Below are 14,675 nucleotides of genomic sequence, written 5' to 3'. Positions count from 1 at the left end.
AATAAGTATTTGAGAATCAGCTTTGTATATCAATTGAATGGATTTGGTGGTGTAAATTCATTATCTCCAGTAACCACGAAATGTTGTAGACACTCAAAATTGTGATAGATTGTGACTGAGTTACTTCTTGAAATCTTTTATTTTTTATTTACAATGTGAAAAATGTACGATAGACAGATCTTTATAAGAGTCCTCTAGTTCTAATATCTGCTATGTTTTCTTTTGCTTGAATTTTTTTAAATGTCTAATAAGTGAAGAGATCCCAACTCTCTCCGCTTTATCAAATAGGGAAGATGTTGATAAAAATAAAATTATCTTCCTATTTAAAGGACACTGACTTCTGAAAATATTGCATTTCACTTATCTCGAGTAAGCAATTAAAATACTACAAAGATAAAATACTCAACACCTGTAGGATACAACTATTATCTATTGACAATAAATAAAACTGAAAAATTACAATTTCTTTTCCTAAATATATACCTGATAATATCCATCCCCAATTATAGAATGTGTTCATCATTTCAATGTTGGATGGTGTACAGAGGAAGGTCAAGTAAATCAGAAAAAAATAAGTTTCATTGCTTTGGATCTTTTGCAGATTCAGTGAAATCACATGGTGGCCCAAAATCTGTATTTAACATGATTCCATAAGACAACACATGTCTCTTCTTTCTGATACAAATTATTCTAAAAATAATTTGAAATGAGTAACAAAATATATAAAATTGAAGAGTTTTACAAAATAAACCTTTTTATTTTATTTTTTATTAGATCATAACTGTGTAATTAGCACATAATCCTTTATTTAAAAGAAGAAAGTGACTTGTTTTATGATGTCTGCTGAGTGTTTAACTGTATTTGTGCTCATGATTCCAGTGTCAGTACCCACCTATGCAAGAAGCTGTATCACCTTAGTATTGGTATCCAAACAGGATAATAAATACTAAACTTTAGTTACCAAGCTGATCTCGCGAACTTTGCCACTCATCGTATGCTATGCTTCCCTATGTTAAATCCTCTGCACTCTTTCCTAAGATTAAATTGTTTTATAACATTATGATTAACAACCCAGCTTCCTTTGTGACCACCTGATCTTTTACCCCAGGATTTTCCCAAAGCTCAGCAGATAAATCTTTTCTATTGCATGGAGATATAAATCTTTACACCAAGAGTTTTTTGTTCCTCCTGCTACTATGCCTGTGGAGATTGCTTTAAATGTGGCTATGAATTATCAGCTAAAGATCAGTTGCTATGATTATTTCATACAACTGACAATAAATATTCAAGCAATGAAATGATTATTTCATTTTACACTATAGAAGTTCAATTCCTTCACACCCATTAACAATTAATGATCAAGGCAGTGATTTTCAAGGGATGTGCTGTGGCACACTGGTGTGCTGTGAGGATCTTAGGTGTGCTTTGAAAATTTTTAAAGATCATTAAATTATTTTCAAAAGCCATTCAAAGCACAGTAAGTATATTCTTTTTTTCACACTTCTTATTGATCAACATAATTTAAATGTGCTGAAGTTTAACTGTAGGTTCAAGTGTGCTGTGAAATAAAAACGATTGGAAAGCACTGCTTTGGGGGTTAAGGGATGTGCTCCCTACTCCTGGAGGAACTGCCCAGAACTGTTCAGGGGGCTTTTTCATGACCTTGCTTAAAAGTGACCTGGAAAAGATGCCCTATTTGTGCTTAGAGATGGGGGGTCTGTGATGAGACTAATTTCTGAGCTCATCCAGGCCTAGAAAATAGGGGTCTCTGTCCAACCCTGAGCATGCGAACTCTGTCTCAGCCTGATTTATATATATAAATCACATATATCAAACATTTAACATCAGTCTTCCTATATAAAGATTATGACATCTACCAATGTGTATATTTTCAGTGTTCTGACTTTACGTGTATGCACACACACATATAATTACACCACTTCAAAGAAAATCACTATTCAGAACTCTGAATGACCATGGGAGCAAGTGAGAATAGCTGCTAAGTATTCGATTGAGAAATCAAACTTCAGTGTGCATCTCTGTTCTGCTATTTAAAATTGCATCTGCCTGAACAAGTGACTACTCATCTATAAAATGGGAATAGTTTTAGTCCCTGTTCTTAGTCTTTGGGTCATTATGAGGTACTAGCAGCTACCACTTGTTAAAACTTTACTATATAGCAGGTTTTGGGAGGCCTAATGTGGCCCCACAAGAACCCTCCGCCCTCCTCTTCCTTCTCTCCTCCTAAAACAAAGTACACAAAGGACCTCATTAGCCCCACCCCCAAAATTTGGGCCAAAGGACCAGAACTCCCCCAAGCCCTTGGGCAAGCTAGGGAATTTGCCCACCTCCTCCAGCCAGCCCCTTATAAAACAGGTCTTTAACTGCGCCTGGGTACAGACGCCATCTTTGCCCAGCCCAGACTGGTCGCTGTCTCTTGCCATAAACCTGACTTGAACCTCTCCACTCCTAGTCTCATCTCTGGGCACCACCACGCCACCTTGCAGCAGGTGGTATATTAGATGTTATAAATGAGATAATTCAAAATATGTAATATTTGGAACATGCAAAGCGTTCTATAATCGGTAACCATTATAAGTATTTGTACTTTGATGATAAAAGATAAATTACATAACTAATTCTTCATAGCTTGAAGATTTTTTAGTAACTTTAAATACTCAGATATTAGAATATCTCAAAGGCAAAAAATAAAATCTTTTATGCCAATATCACAAATTACAAACAATAATATATAAATAATGGAAAATTAAAAGCTACAATCGAATAGCATTGACCAAAAATAAAAAAAAATAACAGCGTCAACAAAGAGAATTTAAAATGTAAGGATAGATGCGTATGATCCTTAATGCATCTACAGTCATGTGCCACATAACATTTTGATCAATGATGGACCACATAAATGAAGGTGGTCACCTAAGATTATATTCTATATATTTACTTTACCTTTTGTATGTTTAAATATGTCTGGACACACAGGTGTTTACCATGTGCCCACAGTATTCAGTTATAACAGTACAAACACGCAGTACAGATTTATAGCCTAGAAACAATAGGCTTTACCATATGAACTACGTGTGTTCACTAGGCTACCCCATGTAGGTTTGTTTACACTGTCCTCTTTGCACAACAACAAAATTCCCTAGGGACGCATTTCTCAAAACATATCTGGGTCATCAAGTGAAGCATGACTTGTAGTCGTCCTTGAGAAACTGGAGGTTGGCTGGGTGCCCATAGCACAGTGGTTATGGCACCACCCACATACACCAAGGCTGGCAGGTTCGAACCTGGCCTGTGCCAGCTAAACAACAATGACAACTGCAACAAGAAATAGGTGTTGTGGTGGGCGGGTGCCTATAGTGCAAGCTAATTGGGAACCTGATGCAAGAGAATTGCTTAAGCCCAAGAGTTGGAGGTTGCTGTGAGCTGTGACATGACAGTACTCTACAGAGGGTGACATAGTGAGACTCTGTCTCAAAAAAAAAAAAAAAAAAAACTGGAGGTAGTGGTGGAAAAGAAATATGTCCATTTCTCGTATGTTCTTTTATGTTCTCTGGATGAGCTTAGGTGTACACACGTTTCCTTTGCAAATTGTACTTTTAAACAAATGGTAAGAAAGCACTTCACTGCATGAGAGTAGTTTGGTTTTTTAAAGACATAAAATAATGCAATCATGCTGTAAGAAGATGCATACACTAGAATAATCTAGTGTTTATTGGGCCAATTTTTCTCACAATGGAAAAACTTGGATTTTTGTAAATTTACGTATGTTACCTTATGAGTAAGGAGGTTGACTATATAAAAATTCTTGGAATTTCCCTGAGCATTTAGAAAAGTTAGTACTACTATTTATCAATAGAAAACGTGTATTATGTTCAGCCATTATATTGTTTAATTCTGGACACCAGGAGTGATAATTTGTGGGCCTAGTGCAAACTGAAAATTCAATTCTTCTTGTTCAAAACATATTAAGAATTTCAAGACAACTGGGAGCCTTCTGAGCAGGGCCCCTGGGCAATTGCATGAATTATAAACCCATGAATCTGGCCTTGCTTCCAATACCTCTGTGAGAAATGTGTTACAATTCCTACTTTACGTATGCAGAGAAACAAACCTTTGAGATAGTAACAAGCCCTAAATACTGCAGTATGTGAACTGTGGAACTGGTGTTTAAGAAGTGTGGAACCTGACTCTAAGGCCTCCACTTACCATCACTCTGAAACTACCTCCCCAACCTAAAGACAAGTAATCGTAAACTGTTTTCCTGTTTTACTGTGTACTAGGTCAATTGACAGCTCAAGGGAATAGTATGTAAAAAGCAAATACTTTTTATTGTGGGAACATTTGGAAGTCATTTAAAATAGACTCATAATAAAAATGGAGAAAGATGACTAATAAGAGAACAGTTAGATAGATTCAAAGTTTGTCGAATACACCTCAAACTATATTATAATTTTGACTTGGCCCTTGTTCAGCATTTTAGTGAAGACATTCAGTCAGTGCTTTCCAACTATTTTTAACTCAAGGAATACTTGAACTTACAGTTAAACTTCTGTGGCACACGTATGTTGATCAAAAGCAAGAGTAAAAAATGAATATATTTACTGTGCTTTGACCGTCTTTCAAAAGTAATTTAATTAATCTTTTTTTTTATATTTCTCATCCAGAGTTTTTTTTTTTTTTTAAATCTCCTCTTCTCCTTTTATAAATACAGAACTACTAATAGTAAGAGCATTTTTAATGTAGAGAGGCATTATGTAGACCAGAAAGAAAGAGGACGTTTGGATGACACTGTCTCCTAGGGTTAGGTAGACATATAGAGAGTCATACTCCGTGCCACCCGCCACCCAAGCCCCTCTGTACACACATTCTACTTCAGGAAGTGCTCCCCAAGGCCCATCATCAGCTTCCCTGGGGTGAAAAGACTTGCTCAGTGGAGTTGCCTGCGGGTAGGGAAATTGAGATGATCAGCTCCTTGATAGCCTTTGGTGGGGTGTGGGTCATGTTGCTGGAGCACAGTTGTGAATTAAGAATGCATCCAGTGATCTGCTATTCATTTCCTTGCAAAGCAGTTACAGTCATCCTTTATCCCGTCCACATGCCAACCTTAGGTGTGTTCTGTCATTTACTTTCCTTTTCACCTACATCGTGCTAGGGACTTCACTTTACTCTGAGAATAAAGACCGGAATCCTAGGCATGGCCTAAAAGTCCCAGTGAGCCTGGCCTGCTCCACCAGTCACGCCTCGCCCAGTTACTCTGCCCTATGCACCTGTCCTGTGGGCTTCTTTTAGGTCCTTAGACTCCCTGTGTTCTTTTTTGTCACAAGACCTCTAAGCTGTTCTCTCTGCTTAGAAATCTCCAAGTTCTCTCTTTGCCTGATTAATACCTGCCCTTTCTCAGATGTCTGTTCCACCTTCCCCTCCTTATGCAACCCTAACCTGGCTTCTCTCTGTCATTCAAATAAGTGATCCCAAAATGTACAACTAATTAATGACCTTTAAAATTTTTTGTGACACACCTAAGATCCTTTCATGGCACACCAGTGTCACACTGGTTGAAAATCACTGCATTAATGATTTCTGGTCAGGTTTGCAGTTGTTTTCATTCTAAAACATTTGAATAACAGAATTATAATTTCAAAGATTTTGATACATAAATAGGAATAATAGATTTAAAATGACAATTCAGCGTGTGGTGGCTCACAGCACTTTGAGAAGCCCAAGCAGGAGGACTGCTTGAGGTCCGTAATTTGAGAGCATCCTGAGAAAAAGCTAGACTCTGTCTCTGCGAAAAATAGGAAATTAGCTAGACATGGTGGTGGGCACCTGTAGTCCCAGCTGCTTGGGAAGGTGACACAGGAGGAGCCCTTGAGACCAGGAGTTTATGTCTTCAGTGAGCTATGTTGATGCCACTGCATTCTAGCCTGGGCGACAGAAAGAGACCCTGTCTCAACCAATTTGACAACAATGAAAAAAGTTTTGAAATATTTCATTGCTTACAAGAGCAACATTTTGTGAAAAATGTTTTATAGTAGAAATTTGGAAACTGAAAAAATACAGAAATACATAGTGTACAATAGAAATTATCTATACCTTCTCAGTCCAAAAATAGCTACCAATGTTTATATCTTGCATTTTTACTCAGTACTATTACTATAATGCAAACATTTTCTAATCACATTAAAAATATTTTAAATATATACAATACACTATCCCGTTCGTATACCGTAATTTAAGCCAGAATCTACTGACATGAGGTTGTTTCCAATATTTACCATATAAACTGACCCTATACAGGGATAAATGTTATATTCAGCCTTTAGCCTCAAATTACATTTAAATGTTCGGATGTTAAGTGAGAGAAATCTGTTTTTATAACATTTCAAAAGCAACTTTCTGGGTTAAAATATGGTCATTACATGAATTATTTTATGTAATTGTATTTTTCACGTGGCACTCGCCTTATTTCACACTTACTTGTGTGATTCTCACCTAAAGATGGAGTTTCCATTATAGTCATTTCTAAATGTCCTATAGTGAATATGTATTCAACGTGTGTTGAAATGTTGTTGAAGCATTGTGATTTAGCAGTGAACAACTTGTACAATTATAGATTGGTTTCATTGAATACGGTGTCCAAAGCCAGGAAACCTTCGTTTTGGAGCACCAATCAAATTAGATCTACTTCTAGCAAATAACCGGTATTATAGAGCTTTAGAATGAGATTTATCAGGGTCGTGGTTATTATCACACTTCAAATCTTTAAACCTGTCAGGTAGAAACAATACTCAACTCTTTCTGTATCCAAGGTTCAAAACAAATTTTAACTGAAGGATGTCATAATGAGGCAGGCTTTCACTAGGTGTTAAGATCTTTGCCAATGGGAAAGTTTGCTGCCTTACTAAGGAGGTGTCTGCTTCTGGAGGCAGTGAATCCTACAAGAAGGTTATGTTAAATGGCCGCCACCATCCTTCTCCTGTCTGTATTTTTTTAGTGAATTTAATATATAATTGTTTACAGTCAATAGCTAAAAGCCATGGGGAAATTTAGCACATATGCAATTGTTTTTATACTGATTATATGGAGTAAGTTTTGAGAGTAATTATTGTGATATAGAATAAATTCTACCCTCTATTTACAGGGTGAATACACAGTTATTTTCTTCTATATCCCAAAGGAAATGAAGTAGTATTTTCAATTACAGTGCACTGGTTATTATAATATGGAACAATTACACTTCCATGTCTTACTACTGTTTTGTTAACGATTTCATTTTCTCTCTTAGGAGGTTTGCCTAAATACAATTTCACAGTCGATCATCTTGTCATTCCCTTTTACTCTACTTTCCTTGGGCATATCTATCCAATTTTATAATAGGTATCAATAAGAAAATATTATTAACCTTATAGAAATTAATTTCATAGCCAAATATTCAGTAACATAAATGTGCTATAAGATTAAATAGAAGTATTGTGGTAATGATGACAATAAATTATCTCTGCCTTCTGTTGTCTGCACATTCAAAATGAGATATTTTCCTAATCTGAAAAATATTCTTGCCATAATTATATGCAAAAAAAGTCTGCTCTGGTTAAAAAGTACTCCCATGAAAAGAATAGGTGCTCTTGGGATTCTATTAAAAACTACACTTTTTTTTTTTTCACTAGAGATTTAATCATGTAATGGTCATTTTGTATTGGGTGCAGTATCATTTGAGTTTATATTTTAAGTATTTTTAGAACCTGTGTTTCTGCTTTCATCTTCATATAACATGTCAATGGAATATGTAATGTTGTTTGAAGCTCAGTGATTGATTCAGAATGATGAATCTGTGGAGATCTTCGAGAAGAAAGAACCTGTGCGTGGCACATGTAGAAACTCAGTATCGCTCAGTGTTTCATTCTTAGTATTTAAGTTACCAGAATGGGAATCCCTCAGCCCCTGACATATATAAAGATGTAGTTTGAACAAAGAGTAGTATTTTCAAAATACATACGTCAAAGCCATTTTTACATAAAACATCATGAAAAGTATTTCATTCCTTCCTTAATAATTGCCAATTTGGAAGCTAAAATAAAATCTTGAGGTTTTTCCCATACTTCCAATTAAAGAAATGATTCATCATAGATGAGGCAGAGGGTTTCCTCCAAACCCTTTGCATATCTCTTGACAAGTGCAGGAAAATTGCTAAAACTAATCTTGGCTCAGGCAAATCCCTGCCCCTGTGCTTGTAGCTAAAAGTAGATAAAATGCAAGGCTCTTTTGGTCTCCTTAGAAATGGATCCTCCAACTAAGTTGAATTGCCAGAAAGATAATGATTAAAACCCCAAGTGCTAACTTCATGGTCATAATAACAGGAGCACTTTAAGACAGAGAATGTAATAGTTAAAGAAGGAAGGACTGTCTCAAAATTATGACTTGTCTGGAAAAGCCCACATGTTGAGGTGGTGGCCTATCATGACTTAGATCACAAATCATATTATTCCAAAGACTGATGAACTTTGTCCTCCCCCCCTCAAAAAAAAATCTGAACAGAAAATGAGTGTGATTATAAACCACGGGTCTCTCATAAGGAATTTGGAAATGCAAATATTTGAACATATTCACTAATTGAAATAAAAGGTAGTGTGATTTTTAGCTTTTGAATAATCAGTGTAAAGATAATTTATGTTAACCTTTTATTGTAATTTTAAACAATTTTGCTAAGTTGATTATAAAGTAGTTTATTAGAAGGTTCAAAAAAATTTTTAAAAATATAGAGCATTGGCCGGACGCGGTGGCTCACGATGTCTATAATCCTAGCACTCTGGGAGGCTGAGGTGGGTGGATTGCTTGATCTCATGAGTTGAGACCAGCCTAAGCAAAAGTGAGACCTCATCTCTACTAAAAATAGAAAAACTGAGGCAAGAGGATCATTTGAGTCTAAGAGTTGGAGGTTGCTGTGAGCTATGATGCCACAGCACTCTACCCAGGGCGACAGCTTGAGACACTGTCTCAAAAAGTAGCATATAAAATGTTCCCTTTATATGGTAACCAAAATTGCATCTTACAAACAATTAGTAAACACAACGTACCAGGCAGTGGAGTTGGTGCTGAGATACCTTTGTAGAATTTAGATTAACATTGTAATCACTTTAAACATCAAGTCTAATTAAATACTGAATAATATCCCAAGTTTTTCTCTTTTGCACCATTAATTTCTTGTAGTTTGGCCAATAAATTGAAGAGGCACTTAATTCACATCTGGTAGAGATTATCTTCCTTTGCTATTTCAGTCCACATAACTTAAGTCAGATAAAACAATTTGATTTGGGTTCAATATGGTGCTATTTTGATCTGAAGGTCAATCTACCAACAAGCAGGAACAGTTTCTCATTATTTTCCCTCACCACTGCCCGCAGTCTTGACTGAAGTCTTTTGAGCAATGTCTGACCTCTGTTTCAATATTTCTCACAGATTTCACAGGCTGTCACCACCACTCAGCCATCACTAACACAGACAACTGTAATGGAAACGGTAACTATGGTGACCACAAGGGAACAAATCCTGGTAAAGCATGCTCAAGAGGAACTTCCACCACCACCTCCCCAAAAGAAGAGGCAGATTACTGTGGATTCTGAAATTAGAAAAAGGTGCGAGCATCTTATTTCTGGTTTTATATGTCAATGAAGCAGGAAAACCCACTTACAGCTGTTTTGATGGTGATGTTTTCACCTCAGTATTTCCAGAAACCTTGGGTGCCTACAATGTCCATTGATTTTGTGAGAAAAAATTATGAAGTAAGTTTTAAAATTTGCCTGAGGTCTCACTATCCCAATGAAAACTTAAGGCTTAATGGAAATACCATTTTCTGGATTAAAAGAAGAAACTAGGGGATGAACAACCATATTTTAATTTTGAAAGTTTGTTTTGCTTATTATAAAAGGCCTGCTTGTTCAGTCCCTAGTTTCGCGTTAAATGTCTTCCAGTAATGGAAAGTACATTTTCATGGAGAAGTACACCTATAATAGACGAGATCCATTCTGCTGGTTTACGAGAACATAATGTCTCAATCTGCACATCCTAAATCAGGAGTAATTACAGAACAGATTTCCTGTTCTTTGATATTTATAAAGTCTTATCTTGAAGGGTTTAGAATTTTTAACTGATCTTTTTGTGAATATTCTCAAAGACACAGTGTAGATAAGTTAGGTATTATGTAGATCAATGGATTATTAAGATGATGGCAATAGAATTTTATAAATACAAAGCTAACATGGAAATTATAAAAATGATACAATTTTCCTTTCATTCCAGCAATTGTAATTTTGAGATTAAGAAAGAACATTAAAATCTGCCTTATGTTTCTAAGCAGCATATGTTTTAGGAAGGCACAGAACATTTGACATTAGAATTTGCTTATACCAGGGTATAGAAGTATGGGAAGAACACATACCTAAAAATAGCGTGTCAGATGTTCTAAGGAAAGGAAAAAAAGTCTAAAATTATTCAAATTCATTATTTGGGATTTTCAGTACTTCTCTATTAGTTTGTGACTTATGACTTGCCCTCATAATTCTAGAGTAAATCAAAATCACTGGGCCTCTTCTCCCTGACAGTGTCTGCCTGGCTGAGCAAATCCTCTCATTCAGGGGTCAGCACACGAAGGCCTGCATACCAAATCCAGCCTGCTGCATGTTTTTGTATGGCTCACGAGCCAAGATGTGTTTTTACATTTTTTAAAAAAGTTGAAAATAATCAAAAGAATAATAATATTTCATGATATGTGAAAATCAGATGAAGTTCAAGTTTCGGTGTTGATGTCCATTGTTTGGGTGAAGGGAAACTTCTCCTTCACCTTGCAAAGTTTACTGAAATACCACATCACATTAAGGCAGGTTAGTAAAAGAAAGAGTCTTATTTACTGTGCCTAGGGAAAATCACCCAGTAGCCCATTGGGGTCTAGAAGTGTTTATACACCCTCGTTTTAGGGAGAAAGAGGAGATGAGGAACATAGGTAATTCTGTTGAGTGATACTAGTGGTTACCAGGGAGGATGAATTGATACTTAGGAGAATGAATGCATGGGGGGGAACAGATGGGCCTATAAATGAGTCTCTTTGGAAACTAAATTATCCAGAGAGACAAGGATTATATTTAAAATGATGTGGGTTGGGTCTGGCTACATTTTTTTATTTTCTTCCTTGCAATATATTGAGAGAATAGGAAAGGGAAAGGAAGTCAGTTATTTTTTCTGATGGGTCTGTTTTTTGTTTTTAATGAAGAGAAGGGGAAATCCCCTTCCAATGCCTGTTGATATTTAAAGGCCTTTATTCAAAACACTTTTATACCAAGAAGTCATACTTTGGGGTAAAATTTCCTGAGCTCTTTTACCATAAATAAGGATTTAGTGGACACAGCCATTACTTTCACAAGGCAGGGTTTGATTATTGGTAACGGGGAATGTGTAGCCCACAAAACCTAAAGTACTTACTAGCTCCTTTGTCACATAAAAAGTTTATTAACACCTGCTCTAGTCAAATGGACATCAAGTTCTATGAATAGTAGTATTCTTTCTGGAGCAACAGCTTCCAAGGACTCTACTCAAGATGGTAGTTTAAACTTTAACATTCAATGATGGAAAAAACAAATAATGCACAAAAAATCGGAAAGCAGAGAGAGAGAAGGAGGGAGAGGGCTGGGGCCGTAGTGTGTGCCACACCTTCTGGGGGCAAGACATGATTGCAAGAGGGACTTTACCTAACAAATGCAATCAGTGTAACCTGGCTTATTGTACCCTCAATGAATCCCCAACAATTAAAAAAAAAAAAAAGAAAGAAAAAAGAAAAAAAATCGGTAATCCTTTAAATGAGTTTTTTGATTAATCATAATAGCATGGACATTCATTTATTCAATGTCACATTAAATGTGTGTCCAAATACAGTGCTTAGTGGACACATGAATTTATGGATACTTTGCAACATTCCAACAACTCTCCAACTATTTTCCAGAGTAAAACAGAAGCCTAGAAGCCTACTTGCCTAACCCTTTTAATTTTTTCAGGACTTGACTAATACAGAAATCAACAAAGCACATTGATTCATATCATTGTCTTCAAAAACTTATTCTCGAGTCCTGTGTGGCTCAGTCGGTAAGGCACCGGCCCCATATACCGAGGGTGGCGGGTTCAAACCCGGCCCCGGCCAAACTTCAACCAAAAAATAGCCGGGCACTGTGGCGGGCGCCTGTAGTCCCAGCTACTCGGGAGGCTGAGGCAAGAGAATCGCTTAAGCCCAGGAGTTGGAGGTTGCTGTGAGCTGTGTGAGGCCACGGCACTCTACCGAGGGCCATAAAGTGAGACTCTGTCTCTACAAAAAAAAAAAAAAAAAGAATGCATTTGGTTGAAATAGAATGTTCTGACTTCCTAGCCGGGCGTTGTGGCGGGCGCCTGTAGTCCCAGCTGCTCAGGAGGCTGAGGCAAGAGAATCGTGTAAGCCCAAGAGTTAGAGGTTGCTGTCAGCCGTGTGAAGTCATGGCACTCTACCGGAGGGCGGTACAGTGAGACTCTGTCTCTACAAAAAAAAAAAGAATGTTCTGACTTCCTTTTGTTTGCTGGAAAGAGTGGCTAGTGGTGAAATACTTTGTATCTAAAATTCTGTTTGTAACATATGTCTTCAGCAATATTTTTAAGTGCATGGAATGAAATGTCCAATTGGGAACATAAACATTCCTTAGATAAAAGCTAACACTTAATTGAGGGTTTTATTCTATGTTCAGTACTAGATCCAATGCTTTATCTGCATAGCATTCCTCATAATAACTTTCCAGGGAATTTATGATTATTATTACTATTATATGTAGCTACAGAGCATGTGAGCCAAGATTTCAGCTGAGGTAGCCTAAGCAGCATAGTAAAATGTCTCTTTAATAGGCATATGACTAAAGAGATGGTATGTCTTGGTTTACCTGAAGCTATTCCAGATTATACTTGTCCCAACATAATTATGTAGAGCACTTTACAATCTCAAATGTGTCTTGATTTAGACAGCACAATTATATGAACGTTCTATATGTAACACACTGCTAGATGGATAAATTTAGACTTAACAAAGCAAAAGAGCAAGCATTTAGGAACAATTAAATTCAACAATTGGTAATTGCCTACAGGATGAAATGTGGTTAGAATATTGTAATGGTTGAGGAGGCCTCGTGCCCTCTTTTATCCCATGTGAGAAAACATTTCACTGTGAATATTACAGTTTTGACAATCTATTGAATCCAGATTTTGAAAAATAATATCTTCTTTCAGTTTCTATATCATAGTCATCCCCCTACCTTTTTTTACCTGCCTTGTTTTCGTCCTTCTGCCTAATTCCTCTGGGGGTATTTTTGTTAATCCTTCTCTTTGCCTTTCTGACTTCTTTGAATGAATTATATCTTCTCATTGGTTCAAGATGGCTCTAAGTGAATGATACCCAAATAGTGTAGCATGTATCTGTCTCTCTCCCTCGTATTTAAGCTTCGTATGTCTAAGGCTGTGATCTAGGTATTTCTACTCCTACATCCAGCTACTGTATCACTTTATGCGTTTATCACTTGTTGCCTCCAATAAAACATGTCTAATTAATACATAGCACATATATTTCAATTATGATAATTCATCGCCAGTGTGTTTAAAGGTCTACCAAATATTATTTTTTAAAGTCATGGCTTTTGGAATCAGGTTTGAAACTTGTTTAATTACTAGCTTATTCTAGCACATTACTTACTATTTATGACTCAGGCTTAATATTCTCACTTTATAAAGTACTGTGAGGATCATGTAAGAAGCATAGTGTCTGTAAGGTATTCAATCATCAATAAACGTGTTATTTTTGTTGTGGTGCAGATGCTGGAGATGGTAAAGATGAAGGAGATGTGGTAATAGAGGTCAAGGTAGTAGAGGTGGTAATGATGGTGATAGAAATATTGGTGGAGATGGTGGTCATGTATTATTGATAGGGGAAAAAAATCCCACATTAAACATCCCAAACTTCACGAATATACAAATACCTCCTCATGTTCCACTTGAAGACAGAATTTACCACCCAACTTCTCCATTTCTGTCAATCCCTTTCTCTGACTTTGACCCTTATTCCTTATTATTACATTATTTTATTGGTCAAGCGTCATCATTTCAGTAATGTCTCAATGATTCTAACTGCCAAATTCTCTCCCCCCCCCTTTATTTCAGAATATTACAGGAGATAAATGATTTGGTTGCATGGATTGCTTTTGTGCATATTGAGCCAAAGTTATACGTGTGCCCATCACTGCGATGGTGTGCATTGTACTGTTAAATATGAATTTACCTCTCCCCTCCTCTACCTTCCAACCTGATTGAATTCTGTTGAATTTTACTTCTGTATTTGCACATGAGCTTTGATCAATTTAGTTCCAATTTAATAGTGAAAAAAATGTAGCATTTTTCCATTCTTGCGATACTTCCCTTAGAAGAATGGTCTCCAGTTCCAGCCAGGTTGTTATAAAAGTTATTAGCTCACAGTTTTTTTATAGCTGAATAGTATTCCATAGTGCACATATACCTCATTTTATTAATCTACTTAAGTATTGATGGGCACTTGGGTTGATTCCACATCTTTGCAATTGTGAGTTGTGCAGCAATAAACATTTGCATGT

At 36.5% G+C, this 14,675-nt stretch overlaps 1 protein-coding gene across 6 annotated transcripts in view; it reads left to right on the top strand.

Moving 5' to 3' along the window:
* Nucleotides 1-14,675, top strand: part of DMD (dystrophin) — a 2,416,375-nt gene that overhangs the window by 807,239 nt on the left and 1,594,461 nt on the right. For all 6 annotated transcript variants that reach the window (XM_053581215.1, XM_053581214.1, XM_053581218.1 and 3 more), the window contains one exon: nucleotides 9,475-9,650. In XM_053581215.1, the coding sequence (XP_053437190.1) occupies nucleotides 9,475-9,650 (176 nt within the window). The remainder of the gene's footprint in view (nucleotides 1-9,474; nucleotides 9,651-14,675) is intronic.

Source organism: Nycticebus coucang, chromosome X (genome assembly GCF_027406575.1).
Source record: "Nycticebus coucang isolate mNycCou1 chromosome X, mNycCou1.pri, whole genome shotgun sequence".
Classification (NCBI taxonomy): Eukaryota; Metazoa; Chordata; class Mammalia; order Primates; family Lorisidae; genus Nycticebus; species Nycticebus coucang.
The sequence above is the reverse complement of the archived record's forward strand: the minus strand, read 5'-3'. Positions and strand labels throughout refer to the sequence as shown.